This window comes from Schistocerca piceifrons, chromosome X (assembly GCF_021461385.2).
Source record: "Schistocerca piceifrons isolate TAMUIC-IGC-003096 chromosome X, iqSchPice1.1, whole genome shotgun sequence".
In the NCBI taxonomy this organism is placed as follows: Eukaryota; Metazoa; Arthropoda; class Insecta; order Orthoptera; family Acrididae; genus Schistocerca; species Schistocerca piceifrons.
Window position 1 is genome coordinate 923,809,437 of NC_060149.1, and position 23,067 is coordinate 923,832,503.

The 23,067-nt window shown below is 42.5% G+C and overlaps 1 protein-coding gene across 1 annotated transcript in view; it reads left to right on the forward strand.

The window, feature by feature from the left end:
* Positions 1-11,768, forward strand: part of LOC124722783 (barH-like 1 homeobox protein) — a 103,772-nt gene extending 92,004 nt beyond the window's left edge. The window contains exons 2-4 of the mRNA XM_047247917.1: positions 2,104-2,163; positions 2,257-2,461; positions 11,576-11,768. Of these exons, the coding sequence (XP_047103873.1) occupies positions 2,104-2,163; positions 2,257-2,461; positions 11,576-11,768 (458 nt within the window). The remainder of the gene's footprint in view (positions 1-2,103; positions 2,164-2,256; positions 2,462-11,575) is intronic.
* Positions 11,769-23,067: the final 11,299 nt, after the last annotated feature.

A 23,067-nucleotide genomic window follows, 5' to 3' on the forward strand; every position in this document is an offset into this window, starting at 1 on the left:
TAGCGTAGCACTAGAGATCTGAAAAGCTAGTGTACATTTCTTACGCATCATCCACTGCTTGCGATCTTTCTCAATAAAGCATCGCCTATAGCCTGTAGATATATCACGGAACTTCTGAAATGGCATAGAGAGAGAGAGAATGCTTTACAAATACTGGATAAACATCTAGCCACGATGGTTTGAGGTGGTTGAAAATACCGGTTTCATAACACGTTCCTTAGCAGAATAATTTTCTAAACTGGGAGCATCTATTTTATAGAGTATGTGCTTGTGTTCTGAGATGTGTGTAAAGGATATGACTATGTCCAGTGGTAGGAAGGCTTTGATTTGACGTGGAATACTGTAATACCAAAGGGGAGAGTATGTCAAGTGATAAGAATGGTATGATATTTCTATTTCCAGAGCCGTAATCAGGGTGTATTTCGGATACTTTGCTCATTGTCTAATGTCATTCAATTGTAAGTATAGCGGTTAAATATACATGTGTTCGATTTGGTTTGATGGTTGTGTCTATGTGGGGCCTGTGGTAGGAATGATTCAAGTGTCCCGCTGACAGTGGGAGGCCATCCACCGGAGAGAGCTGTTGCAATGCGGGAATGTATCTGACTTCACCGTGTTGTCGTCCAGACGACCGAATAGCGAACTAATGCTTAGTATGTGTTGGACAGCTTTCGTTATCAAGTGGGAATTTGATAAGATTGAAATGGATGTGTGTTTGCGCTGGCTCATTATTCTTTTATCATGTAAATTGTTCAGACGAGTGCTTCTTCGCATTTGACTTCTTTATTTAGTTGAGAGGAGGTCGATTGTAGAGTGTGCATCTAGCAGGTGGAAGACACGTTTGCCGATTGTCTAGATATGAGAAAGACGTTATTTGACTTTGTAACTTATAGGTCGTGATTTGGAATCTGCTAAATCACGGAAATCTGTATTCGTGGCGCTTCAGCCTCAACCGCGCGACCGCTACGGTCGCAGGTTCGAATCCTGCCTCGAGCACGGATGTGTGTGAAGTCCTTAGGTTAGTTTAGTTTAAGTAGTTCTAAGTTCCAGGGGACCGATGACCTGATGACCTCAGATGTTAAGTCGCATAGTGCTCAGAGCCAATTGAAGCTTTTTTTTTTTTTTTTTTTTTGAGAAAGGCAACGAACGACAACTAACCGCTTCATTGTTCGAAATCTGCTTAGCGTGTACGAAGCGGTTGGCCTCGGTTGGGGTTCTGACCCCCGGGGGTAGCATCCAAGCGTTGGCGGTGAGTTAGGCTTGGAACCCAGCTCCTAGTGCTGACGGCGGGTCCACTGTTCGTCGGTCCAGTAGCGATTTGCTGCCTGTCGTACAGATATGTATTTACTGTATCTAAAAATATTGGAGTATTGAGTGGAATACGGAGACATCATTAAAGCTGGTAGTTTTATCGTGAACGGGAATGTTTATGGGGCCTACGAATTGTGATTGTAAAAAAAAACTGGAAAGATTAGGCGCGCGGAGGGAAATAAGTCAGCTGTTAGAAAATAACGTGCACGATGTGAAAAAGAATGTGGATTCCTTATGCACATCGTTTTAGTGCAGGAACGGCTCTTCTAAAGGAGGGGTCATCTTTGGAAATTTTAGGGTTTACACAGTTCGATAAAAATTTGAAATCCGTAGCTCTCATTGGCAAAAAATTATGAAACAGCCCATATTCCATTTCAGCTTTAAGGTGAAACGTTAATTTTGTCCCATCACTCTGCTGCCTACATTTTAAAAGAGAGGTCGTCCATGAACGACGTATCTTCTTCTTTTTCCGATTGTCAGTTTCTTGCAGTAAAATAAAAACTGCGCATGTAAGGAATAGTAAATCCTCTTCTTCCCTCATCGTATCGGCCGGTGGAATTGATACTGAAACGCTGCTTTACCACAATAACAAAAGAGAGCAGCCTCGACAAGTTATCTGCGCCAGCTGCGATTCCACGAGGCCGAATCTCTCGGTCCCGACCTATCGGTTTGGTGAGAATGATAGGCCGAACACCAATGGTAGTCCAAATCTGTCGACTGCCTTCGTCGAGCTAGCGCGTACTCGTATTTACGTGAACTGTTAGCGAATCCGGTGTGTGACTGTTTCAGCAGAAGAGTCGGAAGAGGATCGGGAGGCAGAGCACGTAGCCGACGCGAGCGCCAGCAGCGGCAGCGCGGGGGGCGGCGGCAACGATGGCGGCGTCGTGAGCGCGCTGGACGCCAAGGCGGAGGCGGCCGGGGGCGGCGGCGGCGGCGGCGGCGGAGGCGGCGGGGGCGACGCGGGCCCGGCGGCGGCAAGCAAGGGGCGCAAGCCGCGTCGGCGCAGGACGGCGTTCACGCACGCGCAGCTCGCCTACCTGGAGCGCAAGTTCCGCTGCCAGAAGTACCTCTCCGTGGCCGACCGCAGCGACGTGGCCGACGCGCTCAACCTCAGCGAGACGCAGGTCAAGACCTGGTACCAGAACCGCAGGTACCTGCATTCTCTTACTCGGCTCCCTCTGCACCAAAAACCGAATGTGATCAAAATAACGGGAATTTTATTTTTTTTAAAGAAAAAAGATTATTCACGCATCAATATCATCTTCGTCCCTTTCAAAGTGATCCCCCTAAGATATGATATTCCCGTGCCAGCGCTTTTACAAATGTCGGAACTCGTTCAGTGGTTCCGTTTTTATCTCGTCAACGGTGGTAAAACGACGTCCTTGCACTGTTCTCTTCAACCTCGGGAATAAAAAGAAGGCACAGGGGGTCATGTCCCTCGAATACGGTGGCTGAGGCAACGTAAAGGTTGTTTTTTGCCAAAAAATCGGGAAAAAGCGTCGAGGTGTTAGCGGTAGCATGATCGTGATGCAGTTTCCACAACTGGTTTTGCCACAGTTCTAGTCACTTTCTTCGGATTGTTTCACAGAAATGCTGCGTGACTTCCAGGTAGTATTCCTTATGGACTGTAAAACCATAAGACAGGAACTCGTGAAGCACTATCCCGTTGCAATGGAAGAAAACAGTGAGAAGTCCCTTCACGTGTGATCGAACTTGTCAAAGCTTTTTCGGTCGGGACGATTAGGCCTCGGTTTTGATGTCATATGCGTATATCCACGTTTCGTCACCTGTCATAATCTTTTTTTAGAAGTTACGGATCGTTGTCCACTTCATTCAGCTATTCCTGAGCGACGTCTACACGACGTCGTTTTTGGTAGATCTTCAACAATTTCGGAATAAACTTTGCTGCTACAATTTTCATGCCCAAATCATCCGAAAAAAGTGCGTGACCTCAGCCAAAGGATATGCCGACGTCATGAGCAACCTCTCTGACGCTCATTTGGAGATTTTGGAGAACCATTTTCTTTACTTCTACCATATTTTCGTCAGTAATTAATGTTTAATGTGGGGGGGGGGGGGGGGAGGGGACAGGGCGGTCGTGGTCTAAAACGTCTTCTCTACCCTCTTTGAAATGTTTATACCACTTGTAAACTCTTGTCTTACTCGTAACAGATTCGCTAAAATCCATAATCAACATTTCGAATGAATGAGCTGCTTCACTTTATTCCAGTTTTCAAGTAAAATTTAATGCAAATTCTTTGATACATCTTTTTAGAAAGTAAAAATTCGCCGAGCAGCCGAAAGTGCAAACATTCATCGGGAACATGCTTACCACCAATGTAAAAAAAAATTGAAAATCGGATATATAAAACCCGCGAAATTAGAAAATTCCTTGTTACTTTTTTATCACGCCTAGTACACTTTGTCGTAAAGAAGTCACTACACCTACATATATACTCCGGAAGACACTTTACAGTAACTACTAGTCTTTTAATTTCCTATTCCACTCGTAAATAGCGCGAGGAAAAAACCCTATCTATATGCTTCCGTATGAGCCCTAATTTCTCGTATCTTATCTTCGTGGTGGTGGCAGTAGAATTGATCTGTAGTCAGCTTCTCTAAATTTTCTCAGTTTTATTCCTCGAAAATAACATCGTCTTCCCTCCAGGGATAACTTTTTCGGTTCCCGAAGCATCTTCGTAACACTTGGGTGTTGTTCACAACTTCTGGTAACGAATCTGGTATCCCGCCTTTGAATTGTGTCGAATTATTACTTTAATCCGACCTAGGGTGGATCGTCGAGCAATACTCAAGAATAGGTCGCACCAGCGTACTGTATGCGATCTCCTTTGCAGATAAACTACACTTCCCAGAATTCTTCCAGTAAACCGGAGTCGACTATTCGCCTTCCCACCACAACCCTCACACACTCGTTGCATTTCATACCCCTTTGCAACGTTACGCCCAGATCTTTAAACGACGTGTGTGTATCAAGCATGACGCTACTAATGCTGTATTCGAACATGATGGTTTTGTTTTTCCTACTCATCCGCATTAACTTACATTTTTCTACGTTTAGCGCTAGCTGTCATTCATCACGCCAACTGTAAATTTTGTCTAAATCATCTTGTATCCTCACACAGTGATTCAACTTTGACACCATACCGTACTCCACAGAACCGTCAGCAAACGATTGCAGATTGCTGCCCAGCCCGTCCGCCTGATCGTTGACGACACCCTTGGCTCTCATGAGCACTCGCTGTCGAGAACAATACACTCAATTCTATTACTTAACAAGTCATCGTGTCACTCGCACATCTGGGAACGTATCCTATATTCTCGTACCTTCGTTAACAGTCAACAGTGGGGCAGCGCATCAAATACTTTCCGGAAACCTCTGCCCGTTACCCCTCATTCATAGTTCGCTCGCAGTATATAAAGTAAGAAAATAGCTAACTGAGCTTCGCATGCTTTCTAAAACCGTGCTGATTCGGGGACACAATCTTCTCGGTCTTCAGAAAATTTATTATATTCGAAATGAGAATATGTTCAAAGATTGCCGGCCGGGGTGGCCGACCGGTTCTAGGCGCTACAGTCTGGAACCGCGCGACCGCTACGGTCGCAGATTCGAATCCTGCCTCGGGCATGGATGTGTGTGATGTCCTTAGGTTAGTTAGGTTTAAGTAGTTCTAAGTTCTAGGGGACTGATGACCTTAGAAGTTAAGTCCCATAGTGCTCAGAGCCATTTGAACCATTTTGTTCAAAGATTCTGCAGAATACCGATGTTAGGGAGATTTTTCTGTAACATAGTGGCTCGAAGAAAATAAATACAGACAACCGTAATTTTATTAATTATTCTATTGGACTAGAGGTGTGGACAGTCCACATCTACAGAGAAGTGTCAGAAATGTATGGAAGCCAGCAGAAATTAATGTTCCTATAATAGCGTGGACGTTTAGCTTACTTATCTAGCCATGTGTGTAGAGGCCGGAAGATGGTGCCAATAAGGCATCGAAACGGGTAGCCAATAAAACAATTAATAAAATTACGGCTGTCGGTATTTATTTTCTTCAAGTCTTCGACCAGCCGCAGTCCTTCTCCATTTATGCAAGATGGAACTACAGAAATGTAATTTTGTGAACTCGTTCTTTCACCATTGTTACATACAGTAGTCACCTGCGCTTTTTTCCAGTCGCTTGGAACTTTGCACTGAGCGAGAGATTCGCGATAAATTCAAGCTAAGTAAGGGGCCAAAACCATAGAGTACTCTTTATAAAACCGAACTGGGATTAAATCCGGACCTGCCGCCTACGTACACTGATAACTCAAAAAATTACGACCACTTCCCACCGAGAGACGATATGCTGCGTGGTACCGTTACGGACAGGTGGCGTGCTAAGAAAAGAATATAAGCGGAATAATTATGCCAACCATACGGGACTCAAATGGACAAATTCATCTACATAAGCGACTTTGATAAAGGGCAATTTGTTGTTGCCTGGATCTTAGGAACGAGCATCCCGGAAATGGGGATGATGGTGGGCTGTTCGCACGATAGTGGTGTGAGCATATTTGGAAAGTTGTTGAAGGACGACGAAACTGTGAGTGGGCGACAAGTTATTGCACTACCACGCCACATCGCAGAGGCTGCCCCGCTCTGTAAAGTACGGTAGGGCGCGATCGGACGACAGGGAACAATTCTGGCGCGGGTGCAAGTGCTTCGGAGCACATCGTTCAGTGGGCATTGTTAAAATGCGGCCTTGCAGCAGGTGACCACCTACATTTTCCCATGCTGACACAACGACCTCGTCAATGGGCACGGTATCATCGAGATTCGACCGTAGATGGAGGGAAAATTGGCTGATAATCACGTTTCTTGTTACAGCAAGTCGATGCTCCAGGATTCAAACATGCAAACATGAACTGCACCACAGACACAAGCCGGTCTGGGCAGTATTATGCAATGGGGGACATTCACCAACGTTTCCATGCACCTATGGTAGTAATCGAAGTCACCATGACAGCTGCTTACTACACGAGTGTTAATCCCTGCATGCTTCAGTTCTTCCCCGACAGCGATGGAATCTTCCACAAGGATAATAACTTCTCATCCCTAACTTTCAGTTCACCTACCGCAATAGGCTTGTTGTTGTCCGCTCCTTCGTTCTCCGTTGATAGGTACTGCCTCAGCCTGCAAAAGCAGCGTTCAGGGAAATTCGGTTAAATAGCTACCCAGCGTAACTCAGACTTGGAGGCAGCATCTGACAGATCGTAAAAATATCGGCGGTTCGGAATTCTAAAGGGGCCTGCACACATTCACTATTTATTGACAACACTAGATTGTCAAACCTTCAATATATTGAAGCGACCTGAGACTATCAATAACACTGACAAAAATGGTCAGCTGAAAGAATGATTGTACAAGGTTACGATGTCGAAGACCCAAAAGGAACCGTGTGCTGCACTTACGTGAACTATAGCTTGCAAGCAACGGAAAACAACGAAAATGAGGAAATGGGTCAGAGATTGGCTGAAAAAAAGGAGCCAGTGGTCACATGTTAACTTATTCACTGATATCAGAATCACGGCCCACAAAAGATTTTATATATTATTCTCCGATGGTTCTGCATCGTACGACAAGTTATTACTGTTGATACGAGATAAAATAGGAAAGCACTTTAATGAGAGAGGAAATCGCATTCGACAAGATATTAGGAGTAACTTAAAGGTGTCTGGCGACAGACATGTCATTCTAGTGCTCGACGTTTAGTTCTGTAATATCTGCAAAAAATTGTATGGAAACCTAGCAAGGACCTGTTCAGGAAATTAACGTCAAACATTTCTTTTTTACGCTTTGTGATAATTTGGTGAAATTGACACTCACTTCCCAGACGTTTAGTTCTGTAATATCTGCAAAAAATTGTATGGAAACCTAGCAAGGACCTGTTCAGGAAATTAACGTCAAACATTTCTTTTTTACGCTTTGTGATAATTTGGTGAAATTGACACTCACTTCCCAGACCTCTTACTAGTCACTGCAGATATGTGACGTATTTTTCGAAATGGGTGCGTTTTCCAAAACTGCTAAGTGATACAACAATCTATACTATATTTTAAAATTAATGCAGTAAGCAACGTCATAGTGAATCCTTCGTTAACCATTCTAAAGTGGCATATACAATGATTACCCTCGAATAGGCCTATTAAAATTATTTTGTGTTAAAAGACTCCTTAAGAATTGAATCTAAGGTGTGATTTACACAACGGCGAATTGAAAAAATAAGTAGTGCACACTAACTCCGCGTGGTTGATTCCTGAAGCTCTGTCACAATCTTAATGGGGAATATTGTCAAACAGTCAATATTTGACCTCAAACGTTCAGTACATATTGACAATACTGAGAATATTTTGAAGCCCATCAATACTGCTCATTAACATTTCTACGGTTGACAATACGTCAATACGCGCCCTCAGACGGTCAATATATTGACAATCTGACAGTATTACTGAATCTGTGAAGATCTCTTTAATAACTTGTTTGAAAATGTTGTAAAGTTCAACTTCTTAGGTTTTATTGCCTGCAGAATATGTTGTAAATGGCTATCAAGTCCACATTTACTATCAAAGTGTTATTGTTGTACATTAGTCACCGTTTTTACGACAGGTTGTACACACTAAGGCAGCCAGAAGTTTACCAGCCCGACCCGTTCTATAGAGTTACTGACCCACAGCTGTTTGCGAGATACTACATCAAGTCGTCTTATAAAGAAGTGCTCACCCAAGTGTTCCGTGATGTTCACGAAACACGTCACGTGGAGTTTGAAGTACGACCAGAAAATTCACACGCAAATAACTTCCAAACATAACCACATAAATGCCCAAACTGCCACAAAACGGTAGTCGGTACTTTTGTTTTTTTTTTCTTCAGATTTTTTGTCAAGGATGGCCTCTTGTAAGGACTATCAGCGATCTCAACAGTAAATGATGTTGCTCTGCTTCTTTTTCCTTATTCTGTTGGAATATTTCTGAAATATCAATACCCATCTCCATGTCTTTTTCGGGATCAGAAACCATATTTTGTAGGTGTCATCATGTGAAAAATTTGCAATGTTGAAAAATGTGACAACTTTATACTATTCTTATTTATAATTACTAAACCACTTTTACTACTTCACTGGGGCTCTGGTAAGTAAAGTAACACTTTGTTATTCTGATAAAAAAAAAGAATAAATCTCTTGTTTCTCATTACGTGATTGCCAATTAACATGTCTTATGATTACGTGTGTCGATAGAATGATTCAGCACATGAATTGTAGTAAGACAAGATGTGAAAACTGTAATTACAGATCAGGTGTAATCTATTCTCTTTCGTGGTTAAATGAAATGAAATAGCAAAACGTGCGAAATTCAATCTTCGAAAGATGAGCCATAAATGTGCCTCCTATATTTATATTTTCACTATTGTCAAGTCTTATAGCAGCATAATTATTAAGTCATTTATTAGAACAAATCAGTAGTTGAAGCATGTATACTGAACACTGTTTTAAACTGTAGCGGTACAATATATAAGAAAAGTGATAGTGCAATTTAGAAAACGGCGCTATACTTTTCTAACTTACCTTTCACTGCAGAGGGACTATGGCGATTTTAAATGTTTCTACGCTGTTCTATCACTGAATAAGTATAGTTATCTGCTATATAAATTATAAATAGAATTTAAATACCTATAAGAGTACAGATGCTTAGCTTGAAAAAGAAATATTTACCTCGTCAGGGCACAAAACAAACTTCAGTCACTCGATGCAGAATTCTCAACAGTCTGACAAACTGGTGAGTACAATAGTTAGATACAACCTAATACACATTTTGTCAGACAGGCAGCATCACCGTGGAGACAGTTTTCACTGCAATGCCTTTTAAACTGTATCACTGATATAAGACTGTTCCCTAAATCTGACGCTGTCGTTGATAGTATCACCAGAGTGGCCTGTAATCTCCAGAGATTTGGACACCAGTCAGAGGAGTGGAAACCGTCAATGAGATGCGCATCGAAAGCGTATTGCCATGCTGCCTCCAAAGTTGTACGAAACTGTATTAGGGAGTTTGCTTACGCAAATGTTGGTGATTTGTGGGGCGAGAGAGAATCGTCAAGAAACAAGATGGAAACAAGTATTGAATTAACATTTGTTATAGCTTGGGTGGAGACCTGAAATGCAGGATACTTTGACTAATCACGTAAGAACCACGAACACTGCTTTCATAATGACGGCACGAACGAGAAAGCTCAGGCGTAAAAACCCCGCACACAGAAGAAAGAAATCGTCTTCCGTCATTTTACGTACTTGCATCCGCGACATTAACGCTTCCCGTCGTGACAGTTCGTATGTGAACTCTGCAGCCATGTTCAGGGCGAGTCGGTGACTGCGTTCGGTGTATCCCAGCGGGCATATTCATTCGCTGCCACGATAAAACCTCGTCATTCAAAGCTATACTACGTAGTATGTTGTGCATGCGTCGCAGAAACAGTCGGATAAATAACTCAAACCAAAGATAAAATCGAGATGAGAACTGTCAGTCAAGTAGGCAGGCGACTGACATTTGAGGTGTGTCAAGCAGTTGCCTACCTGTAGGCGCTTAGGGCTACTTCGCAGTAGGACTCTGGTATTTTTAAAAATGTAGGGAGTCCGATATATCGTTATTTAACATAATTTCGTCATTGGCTTTCATATATCGAGAAAAATTATCGACATATCAACCATTGATGGCAGAGGGTCTACGTACCGGCCCATAAAAATATCGACTTCAACTTGTAAATATACTGCCGGTTTTAGAGTTGTATATGTAAGTATTGATTTATTATTATATATCCTGTAATCGACAAACTAGCAGCCTGCCTATTCCCCTTAGAGCAAGAATTGAAAGGAAAAATACGTACGTTCACCACTGTGCTAACAATGGTAACTGCATATAAGTGGCGCAATAAAAGGTGTCCCATGGGTCGGATTTGTCCGAAAAACTTCGTATCGACTTCCCTGGTTTTTCATTTCTGCGAACGCCAGCGCGGTGAAGCTAAACGTTGCAGTAGCTGTTGGTAGCGACAAGCGCCGATTACATCTCTGTCCACTGCAAAGACCAGTCTTGTTGTCTAGACTTTTGTTCATCATTTTCAGCAGTTGTTTTTGAAGACTGCCGATGTGACGAAATAGTACGTTAGTTGCGTAAAATGATGATTTGGGAAGTCATAACGTGGTATTCCATGGGCCCCATAGTTCCCCTGCAAAATCGCATTATTGTCAAGGATTACGTCACCGCTTTAACTGATCAGGTCCATCCAATCGTACAATGTGATGATGTGTTCCAAGCCGACGGGGCGCTTCTCACATGGTTTGCGTCTTCCACGACTGGATTTGTTCTAGGCGCTACAGTCTGGAACCGCGTGACCGCTACGGTCGCAGGTTCGAATCCTGCCTCGGGCATGGATGTGTGTGATGTCCTTAGGGTAGCTAGGTTTAAGTAGTTCTAAGTTCTAGGGGACTGATGACCTCAGAAGTTAAGTCCCATAGTGCTCAGAGCCATTTGAGCCATTTGACTGTTAGCATTGACACCTCTACGCAAGCGCCACTGCTCTCGGTCCTCGAGTGAAGGTCGTCAGCCTCTGCATTGTCCACGGTGACAGATAATGCCTGAAATTTTGTATCCTCGGCACACTCTTGACACTGTGGATCTCGGAATATAGGATTCCCTAACGATTTGTGAAATGGAATGTCCCATTGGTTTAGCTCCAACTACCAATGCGTTCTGAGTCTTATTAATTCCCGTCATGTGACCTTAACTGCGTCGGGAACCTTTTCACATGAATCACCTTGGTACAAATGACAACTCCACCACTGCCCTTTTATATCTCGTGTATGCAATACTAACGCCATCTGCAGATGTCCACATCGCTACATCGCTATTCCGTGACTTCGTCGCCTTAGTTTAGTACCAAAGCAGATGGTCGAAGCTCGGTTTAGCGCCACAGGTGGTTCCTGTAAGTCTGCAGATGTGTTGTTCCGTATAGATACGCTGAGCTTCGTTTCTTCACGGTTAGCTTTGAATGTAAGGAAACGATCCATTGTCATTGTAGTGACTGGGGTTTATTCGACCGAGGTTTGGCCTTGTCCTCATTAAGTGGCATAGCAGTTTGGTCGAAGTAAACTGTTGATGATACACGCGTTATTTCATCTATGATCAGTAGGAATGATAGCTCGGGTTTGTGTTGCAGGACTAAGTGGAAGCGGCAAAACCAGCTGCGCCTGGAGCAGCTGCGGCAGCAGGCGTCGGTGGAGAAGGAGCTGCTGTCTGCGCATGCGCCCGCAGAGCCGGCAGCCTGCTGCCCCTACCAGCCGCCCGCCTTCCTCACCACGGCCGCCGCCATCTTCCGCAACGTCACCTACGTGCACGGCTGCCAACTGTAGCGCGACCACGTCTCATGGAACTAGTTTCTCTCCGAGGAGCGGCCGCTAACGAAACATCATCATCTCCGAGGAGTGCCACTCGCGTGTGACTGGTGCCACGAGTTGCGTCGCGAGATAACTGAGGACAATTTACACTTCGCGCGAAATGCAGCAATCTGGGTGTGTATACCCTACGAGTCTGATCCCGACACCGAGCGTCGCTGCCTACGAATCGAAGAGAATCTACACAACGCAACAGCTCTTCGTTGCATGAAGTTGAACTTCACGTGACTGCAACTCCTGCTAAGCTGAGGAATGTTTCCCTCGCACAGAAAAGCCAATCCCTTCATGCGGGAGAATACAAATATTTAGGTGCAAATGTCTTAAGATGCAGAGTTTACGGCCACAAACAAGTCAGTTCAGTTATTCCGTGTAACGTGAGCTGACGAAATTAAAACTGAAATAAAGTGAAATGGTTTCATGTCGAACGAGGGAAGCATCGATTGACATTGGAGCATTTTGCCTTGCGTTATTGTTGTAGTTCGGATTCTGGACTGATCGTAGTTACCAAGAAAAAGGGATAAAAAAGTCGTGTGGCTAGGGCCTCGTCGGGTAGACCGTTCGCCAGGTGCAAGTCTTTCGATTTGACGCCACTTCGGCGACTTGCGCGTCGAACACGAGAGATGAAGAAGAATGAATGGCAACGAAACAATAAAAACTTCAATTTGCTATTTATTAAGAAACAAACACTGCTTTTTTCTCTTTCCTTTTCCAAATATGAACAAATATCAGTTCTCTCAATTAGGTGCCAGACTTTCAGTTTAAATAGAATCTCTCAGGACGTTTTGACAGTAGCAGAATATTAAGATTGCAAACAGTAAAATAATCTTATGAGTTACTAAGGTGGTTAGCCAGTGTAGGCATGCGGATTAAATAACATGTATTGGGAAATCTGTGGGCTCTCACACTAGAGACAGTGTGCTGAAAAACGTTTCTTTCTGAAAACTACAATCTTACATTATACACAATTATTTTACATGCCTTCTCGTGAGTGAACAGAAACGAAACTCAGACAAATAACAAAATTTATGTCATAATTCGGCTGCCACCACAAATGTGAGGTTGTCCAGGAATTCGATAAGTTTGAAACGAGACATATCTCCTTAAACTACGTTTTTCCCAACTTTTCTATTGTAGCGAGCGCCGAGAAGAAAACATCGACAGACGATTTCATGTCTCTGGCTGTCGTGCGGTTCAACAGATTTGAAATCAACATAATGTAACTATATTGTGCGTTTGGGTGCACCAGCTGTAATGTAAATACGAAAGACGATCTAACAGGATTAAACACCGCGACTACTTAAAGGTAAAATTTATATTTTATTGCAAGTCACTTAACTGTTTCGGACAATCGTACATTTCCAATTACAGAAACACATAGGAGTATGCGTACGGGAATGTCGTACAATGTTTATGGCATGAAGAATACGCTTGAGCACATTACTACAAATAACTGGTTTTTAGAGAGCGCTTGTGGCTTACAGCCGTGCCTTGGTCTTTAACTCTGTGTGGCCTGCTTCAACTGAATGTCTAATACCTTCTTAGGAAAAAAAGTAACTATCTCAACGTAAAGAAAATAAGTGTCCAATTCCCCCTAAAAGCAGCTACAAGATTTTTTTTGACAGTTTTGTAGACAACTTTCAGAAATAACTGAAATGATTTCACCAATGTGCATGAGCTACTTTTTTTCCGTACAAAGATACTCAATGCGTTTCTCCGTGCACATTTTGCAGATTTCAAGTCTCTAATGAAGTCGACGTCGACGTAACATGTCCATTTCCTTTTGGCGAAGGCATTATTAAACACATTTTTCCCTTTATTGTTGCTTCATCCCCACGCCCCTTATGGGTGGTACAATCAAGCCGTTCTTCAGCCAAAGGACTGATAGCATTCACAAACGCGAAAAACATTAAAATAAAACGGCCGTCCTGATTTCCGCTATGAGAGGTATTCTGCGTCTGCAAACTGTCCATACCATCGCAGAATAGAGTTCAACTAGGTTGTACCTTCGTCCAATATCTTTAAGCATTGTAGTTGCACTATAGTAATAGAATAATGCAAATGAAATTTGTGTACAACGTAAGCTTTCTAAATGCCAGTCGCTATCTTTTCTAACTGATTACTGCTGCACTCTGATGGAAGAAAGCGGAAAGTGTTACAACAAAGAAAGCTTTATAAGTTTCTCTATAATGGAAAATGACTATATAATATTGTCAAAAATATAGTTGCAGTACAATGGAAAAACTGCTCCAGTCATTTGTAATACTCTCGCATTTAAGGCAATTGGAATCTTAGCGATAGTGTGTGCTGCTTCTATTTGTAGACAGTTTACACAGGTCATGGGCTACGGGGCAGAATTCTCATGACCCAGTGTGGTACAACTCAGTGTTAAGTGCACTATCCTAAAAGCTTCTTCCATGTTACTAGAAATTGCGTTTCCAAGCCAGGCTGTTGCCTTCCACATAACAAGAGATCTGAATAACCTCATTCCTTGTGCGTCAGTAATTAATGTGATGCGCTTATTAAGGACTTCGCCCAACTATTTCCATCACTTTCGTCATACAGACAAAATGCGCTCCAAATATTTGAACGTATATGTTAAATACAACTTTCTACACTTCACTATTCCTTTAGAAGCTCAAAGAAACGTTCCTTTTCTCGTTCTATAAACACATACATTATGTACTTTTTGTGTGGACGACTTAGCAAATCGGAGAAGTATATTAAGTTCCTCTTTCACTTATTTCTTAATGAGATGAAGTACTCCAAATGGTTGTCAGAAACATGAAACTATTCTGTTGTGGACCGATTTACAGATACGGAAGAAACACTGTAATGTAGGGGATCATGTTCCTGGAAATGACAAGAAGTGTACCCTGGACTATCTAGTCCCATGTAAATGGTAGTGCGCGTTGCATGAGAGCGGAGTTTGTAAGGAAACCCATACTTGATCAATAGCACTACTACTCCCATCCTCCGCAAGACGTAAAAGACAAATAGTACAACTTGTTTCCAATGTATTCTAACGTGAATTAATATGACACTTGCCTTTCAAGGATGAAAGACTTACCCTTTTATATTATTGTATTGCATCGAGTTCACATAGCTGATTAGTTGAACCACCATAACTTGAAATTATCCTGACGTATGGTAAAGCACTGCACGAACACATGCTAGGCAATCAAAGACGTCGAAAACTGATAGGAAGGTTGTTTATGTGATATCAACAAGACGTGCAATAAGTAGTGTAAGGTCAGAAACAATAAAGGGGGATGGTCACACTATTCAAAATTAAAATTTATTGAAAAAGAATTTAACTCTCTTATGAGTCGAAAATAGAAATATACCCTGATCTTCAAATTTTTAAACATGTGATGTAGATATGCAGAATACGTTTAACCATTACAAATAATATTTTATAATGTCTGAAGATTTCCTGAATTGAATATTGGTTCTGAACCTTTCACTGTGAGTGAAACACATTCATTTCTTTGTCTATGTATCTGTTAGCAGCAGAACTGAACTCAGTATGCGATTTGAAACATTTAACATTTATGACAATTGTGACAGTAGACTGGTCTACCGATATAAGTATTAACACCATCTGCGATGTCTAAAACATAAAATATATACAATAGTCGTAATTGAATAGGCCATATGATAAATGCAGAAGCCAAATTCTTACTTTCTCATGATTTCCCAAAGATCTAAAATCCAACGAAAAACATTTCGTGCGGAGAACAACTGAACTGTATCAGATAGTGTACAGAAGCACGTTAATCAAAGACTTTATTTTTATGTGTAGTAAGAACGCTACCTGTAAAACCGAACGGCTAACAGAAAATGGCAGAGCCTTAATATAAGCAGTTAGTAAGCATGTCAACGTATCTGCGTCCTGTTTCCATTCAGATTGTGTCTTTGTAAAAAAAAAAAAAAATGTATATAACTGTTTCGTATTGTAACCTCTTGAAAGTAGCATCTGAATAATTTCAAGACTTAACAACACGGTATTGTATATTTTCAAGAAGTGCACTGAAACAATATTCCAAAGACTTTTACATGTAACAGTGATCTCAATGGCTAGTCTCCATTAAAAGTAATTATTGTACTGTTTTCCATATGAATTGTACAGAGCATATAAAAGTAATTTATTTGTTACTGTTATCATAAATGTACTAAGTTATTACACAATTTGAGAATACCTGCACACTATTACTATAAACTAGTAGGTTCCTTGAATTAAAGAAATATTTTGACGTTATGTGGAGTATGTGATATCTAATGAAAGTAATCCCACCATTTTCTTTAAAAAAATGTGTAAGACGAGTAGATTTTCTAGCAACTGAAAATTAATTAGTAACAAAATTGTTACTGTGTTAGCAAATAATTTTCAATTCTAAACCTATTCGACGAGAAATTGTCTTCATTCATCACAAATGAAGTTCCTGGAACTGACACACAATGCTGGAAACACTAAATCTGAAATGAGCAAGACCAGAAGAAATCATTGACACTGACATGCTGTGTGCAAATTCTTAAATTTGTTTATTAAATGTTGCAGAAGAAAATCTTTTTATGAAATTGGTATTATCGAATATAAATTCGTACAATACTTCCTGCACCAGTGAACAAACAGAAATGATAGGGTTTTCTGTCTGAGCATTTTGATGTGCCTAAGTTACTGAGGTGTGTACCGAGTCGAGCCTGTTGTTGCCATTGGGCCATCACAGATATCTTCCGTCTTCACTCGCCACCTGAGGTAGTCTTCCAGCTCGAGAGACTCTAAACCAAAATCTTTGTTCTTTCCTTCGTCGACAGTGAGGCTGTGTTAGGTAGAGCAGTGGCCTAGTCTGACAAAGAGGAGGAAGGAAGCAGCTGTGGCATCCCGGCATTCGCATCAAGTGATGGAGGGCTGAACACAATTAGAAATCTTCCCTCTCCAATGTCCCATTCTTCCTCCAACCAACACTTTAGTTGCATGCATGTATGCTGACTGATGCTAACAATGAAAATTTTACCAAAGCCAGGATTCGAACCTGTGTCTTTTGCTCACTAGGCTGTTGTGCTAACCACTATGCCGCACTGGCACAGTGGCTTTGCACAACTGCACAGACTACCATAGCATGCCTCCCTCCTCAATCCAGTCGCCCATTTGATCCAAATGGGCTGATGCATGAGTGGCAATTTGCATTGAGGAGAGATGCGTGCTACTGTAGTGTGTGCCATTAAACAAAGCCACTGTGCCAGAGTGGCCTAGTGGTTAGCGTGTCTGCCTAGTGAACAGGAGACTTGGGCTCGAATCCTGGCCTTGGTAGAAATTATCATTCATTGATACATACTGGTGGCCTGAAGATGGAGTGCTTTACATATATATATATATATATATATATATAAAGCTCCGTCTTCAGGCCACCAGTGGACTACCGGGACCATCCGACCGCCGTGTCATCCTCAGTGGAGAATGCAGATAGGAGGGGCGTGGGGTCAGCACACTGCTCTCCCGGTCGTTATGATGGTATTCTTGACCGAAGCCAAACTATTCGGTCGAGTAGCTCCTCAATTGGCATCATGAGGCTGAGTGCACCCTGAAAAATGGCAACAACTCATGGCAGCCTGGATGGTCACCCATCCAAGTGCCGACCACGTGTGACAGCGCTTAACTTCTCACGGGAACCGGTGTATCCACTGTGGCAAGACCGTTGCCCAGTATACATATATATATATTTCTGACTTGTTGAAAAGGTCTCTGGAACCATATAATTTCATTTGATTGAAGTGCCTGTGCCTGTGCCTGGACTTCGGGCAGCAACAGGAGACACAAGTTCAAATCCCAGCTTTGGTGCAAATTTTCATTCATCGCTTCAGAATGCATATATACAATGTAGATGTTAGAGACTTGAAAAGCTGTCTAGAAGCATATAGTTTCATTTCTGATTCAAGTGTAGTCTATTACATGAGGATTCAACAGACACTGATGAGCCAAAAAATTGTGACCACTGCCCACTGCCAGACTGAATGCCTCCTGGTGGCATCAAGAACTTTTGACACAGTAAGGTAGGTATATAAGTGGTGCAGAACGAATCAGAAATCATTCCAGCGATAACATGAGTTGCTAATGGGGGAATATACTGACATAAGTGACTATGACAAAGGGCAGATCATTATGGTCTGGCACCTGGGAACGAGCATCTCGGAAATGACGAAGCTGGTCGTCTGTTGGGTGTGCTACTGTCATAAACACATCTATGGAATTCGTTGAAGGATGTTGAAAGCACGTATAGGTGTTGAATGTCTGTATGTGGCACACAACTCAGAAATAAGCCGGTTCGAATCTTGGTTGTGGACGAATTTTACACTGACAGTATTTGGCTGGCAAAGGGAAGTGAGTAAACTTACCGATCACCAGTCTTTGCGCCAGTGTCCTGAATTTAATTCCAAAAATCTAGACAGTGTCACATGGGAAAATTAAGCTCAGTGACCCCCTTGGTGCTATTTAAGAGGAGTAGGCTATGTGCTGGCCTCAGGTTGAAGCCTCATCATTCTTTCATCATCATCGTACAACACAGATATGCCACTACACTATAAATGCACCCATTGCATTGACCTACACATCACAAATACACATACATCACACCTGTCACAAGGAAAGGTATCCGTGTGAGTAGCAGTGCAATGGTGGTGCTGACATATTTTGTTAATGTGGATTCCATACATTCAGAGGTAATCATATACCGAGGGGCAAACCTATTGTTATGCTAACTGATTTATGATCCCTAAGGATTGATTTATGACCCACTGGGGAAATCAGTTCTTCTGAGAAAGCGCCCACCACTCCCCTCCTTCTCCTCTCCCTCCCCCACCCCTCTGGGAAAATCTCAATCCTCCCTCCCCCTCTCACCAATACTAGCACACTTTTGATATCAAATCTAATGACTAATTAATTCAATCAATCAATTAATTAATCCCCCTCTGGAAAATCCCCCAGCCTTCCACTCCCTCTCTTGCCCCCTCCCCTTCCCATCTGGAAATTGGTGGGAAAGATTGAGGACTGTGCTGCAATGTCATTGGCTGATAACATCATGATATAGATGTGATGAGACATTTTGTTGACATGACAATTCATCGAGAGTGATGGGTTGGATCTCGAGTAATTGAGTGAAATGCATTTAAATTATGAAAAACCTGGTAAAATTACGAAAATTGATGAAAAATACTTAAAATATATGAAAATACAACAAGAAATGGGGAGAGATGAGGATACTTACATGCTCGCCTCGGTGTGTGAAAATCATTCCAATCCTTCACTGATGGGATTGACAACTGATGGTGCATACTATCTGTGCTTGATGGGTTAAGTCCTGCAGAATAGCCCATTGCTCCACATGCGGTTGTGTCTTGTAAGTCATAAAAATAAAACATGCAATGTCCAAAGATTTGGTGGTCACCGCGACTACCACTTTAGGTCACTGAAACAGGAATCAATGTTCTGGCCTCTTTGAAAATAGAACATCGAGGTATCTGCCACCTCATCATTGTGGAAACTGAGAGTAAATGTAGAAGTCATCACTTTTGTATAGCTGTTTGGAAACGCTCCACAATGCCACGAAACTCTTCCCGCCTTTGTGTATTGAAATGTGTTACACATTTACGTGAAAAAGAAACACCACCTCTGTCTTTTATATCAACCATTCTATTTGTTGTGGGAGTAGCTCAGTTTACATCATATGATTTTCAGCTTTCTGTGAGATTCAATAGATCAAAATGAGATAATTTTGGTTTACCTTAGAGTCATGGTAGAAAAACAAAAAGTACTGATATGTACACAACTGTAGTCATACACTGCATCAATGTGTTAGGGCGAACAACAAAGTATCATACTGCTTATGAAATAACAACACAAGAACCCTCTATTGTGATTGATACTCTGTGAGCTATGGTTTTCCTCCAGTAGTGCGGAAAAAACTTCACACGTGTCTGTGGAAGGGACTTCGAGCACTGGCTGCTGCTCCAATGGACCAATACATGTATTTTCAATAGGTTCACCACATATGATGAATGTCAATAGGCAGACGGTATTTGTTTCCGACATATCGTGAGAGAGAGTTGCAATAAAATTTTATTGAGTTCTCTAACAGGTGATGCTAGCGAAGCTTCTATTATTCGTATTTTGACTCCACTGGATGTTACAAAAAATGGGGAGAGAAAGAGATAGATAGATAGATAGATAGATAGAGAGAGAGAGAGAGAGAGAGAGAGAGAGAGAGAGAGAGAGAGAGAGATTCTGACACAATTTCACTGTCATAGTTCTAGCATGGTAATCACAGGAATACAATGAAGGAGATTAGGACATGTACAGGGGAATATTTATGGCCTATCATTCAGTATCAATGAATTGTAAGCGTTATGCATCTGAATTTCTTTGTGCAGTCCATGTACACTCAGCATAGTTGTGAATTTCCTCCTGTAAGTTAGTACGCAATTTTTCTCATTGTGATAGTTCTCTGCCTAGTCAGTGATGGTGGAGGACTAGGCAGCCTTCTAACTATGGGACAGAGCTGTTGGAATGTGATAGGATTTTGAGAGAATTGGCAGCAGTCTGTGACTTGGCTGGGGGTATCAGCTCTTCCTGCTCTGGCAAACGCCAGCTATTGTGACATAAATAAAAGATGTGAGGGCTTTTTAATTTTAATTACACCCTTTATTCCTCGACAAATATGTGATAATGACGATTTTGTGGGAGGGGTTTGCAGCTGTGTAGCTGTGGTAGGCTGTGTAAAACGACACCCTGCTGGTATGAGTGTGGACATACCATAATTTTTCAGATGCTATGCACCTATAAATAATAATTACGGCTCTTTTTATGAATATTGTGCTGTTGGAATGTACTTTACTGTGGTCAGTGTTCTGACATGTGCAAAGAAAATGACTACATCCAGTCATAAGGGAGGTATGGATTTGATGAAGAAAAGTGCAATTACAATCCACTGATAGCTAGCTGTAAGGGTGATGAAAGATTTTACGTGGGAAATTATGTCCTCTCTTAAGAAGGATATCGATTTGCAAGGGAAATTCATATTTCCAGAGCCAGAGTCACCAGGCCATCAGGACAAGGTATTTCTGATACCTCGCTCTTTGCCAAATGTGACCAGATTGGTGCTATGATCGTAATATTTAGTTATAATTACACTGATAAATATGTAGTCGGTTGCCGAGGATGGCTCTGCCTGACATGTGGGCACGTGGTGGAGATATCCAGAATGAATGGACATTTCTGGCTTAGGGTGCAAGCTGCCACTGAGCCTCCTGAACCAGTCAGGGATGGTATGGAGATGTGGTTCAACTCATCGTGTGGCCCTCTGAGTGGGTGAATAGCGAAATAATACTAGTATGTGTTGGGCAGTCTTGGTGATCATGTGTAACGAGTATGCTCTGAAACGTTGATATTTCACAAAATTCAACACCTTCACTGACAAGCGTTGGCGATGGATGCATTGATAACGTCTGAATTCTTACCACTCTGGTAATCCTGGACGCCATGCACGGCTGGACAGTCCTCTCTGGCATGCCGAATCCAGCTGCAGACATGGAATGGTCACTGAGACGCACGTCCATGGCGGCATCCAGCGCTGCACCACCTCTAGCCTGGGGCACTGCGTGTGGACATCAGAACAGGAGCACACACGATGTACAAGTGTTTCAGTGATCTCTAGTGTCTATCTGTGACAGCTACTACTCTGGAATGGAACATCGTTTAAGTGTGTGGTGTTTACTGCTTCTCAATACAGTAAAGTAGCCTGTGTCTTGCAGCAGAAAGGTGGGAGTGGTTTGTTGATATCAGTATCCTGTCACGTGGTAGGTGTTTCCTCCTCCTCCTCATTCTTCATCGTGGTGTAGCTGAGAGAATAAATTTAGGAATTATGAATAGTGCATTGAAAACCCAGTTGCATTGTCAAAGTCCTAAATGATCAATTTATTGTTTCTGACAATGGTATTGTGAGCGCACACATCGTTCCAACCTATTCCCTGTCTCCCACAAATTGTTTAACGACATTGCATGTAGTTGAGGTGAAACCTGAAACCTGTGCCAGTATCCACCAGCAGGATGCAAGGATAATTCAGAAAGGGGGGAGAGTAGGGTTTACAAACCTGGCTGTTGTGGGGATAAATACCAGAATTTCCCACCACATGTAACAGTTCTAGTATCCTCCAATAGGAAGCAACGAAAAACTATCTTACACTGAGGGTATCGACTTAATTAATTAGTCAATCAATTTGACAGGGTAGTGCAAGTAGACTATTCACAGCAAGGGATTTGCCAGGTATCCACTACTTCCTTCAGGACAAAAGAGGGGGTTAGTGTGGTACATGGCAGATGCTCTCTGGGCAGGGAGTAGCCACTCAAGAGAAAGAGAGAGAAAGAGAGAGAGAGAGAGAGAGAGAGAGAGAGAGAGAGAGAGAGAGAGAGAGAGAGAGAGAGGGAGAGGGAGGGAGGGAGGGAGGGAGAGGGAGAGGGGGAGGGAGGGAGGAAGGTAGATAGCATGTGTTTCGACAGGAACTTCCCAGGTATCAATATTAAGGAGTTTCTGCTTTCTGAATCAAAGAGTTGCTGTCACCTGATGCTTAGTATTATAGAAAGTAACTGGAGCAGTGAGGGGAAGGGGAAGTGGGGATTGAAAGGAGAAGGTGTGGGGAGGTTGCTTCGCCTAGTGTCCTCTGCTGGTGGTATTGTGAACTGACTCAGTCAGTAACTACACAGCAGGGCAACCACATAGAGCATCTGCTTCCACTGATCTGGTGTGGAAGGTGTGTGTTTGGAAGCAGAATGTGCAGGTGCTGCAACCAAAAGTAGCCACTTGAGGTGGGAATTCTCCAGCAAAGGACTCCACCATGAATAAAGGGGACCATGGCTGTGGGGTGACTTGGCTACTGGGATGGTCACAAAAAATGTAGCTTGCATCCACTGTCGTGGGCAGCAGATATCCTTGGGCTCTGAGTAGCATTGAGTAACTTCAGTATTGATTGACAGACTCTGTACAGTCAGCTTGCTAATACTGGGAGGTGTGCTCTTAATGGTAGATGGTGGTAGTCCCTCGCAGGGCAATGCAGTGTCTCAAGCCCGGGCACACCACAACTTCCAGCAGACACAGTGTGCATGCCTCGCCACCAGTTTGGAGCACTGGAGTGGACACCGGCACGTGGCACAGCCCAGCAGATGGTGTGTGCACATATGTGAAGACATGATCAGGAGTTTTTAACAATG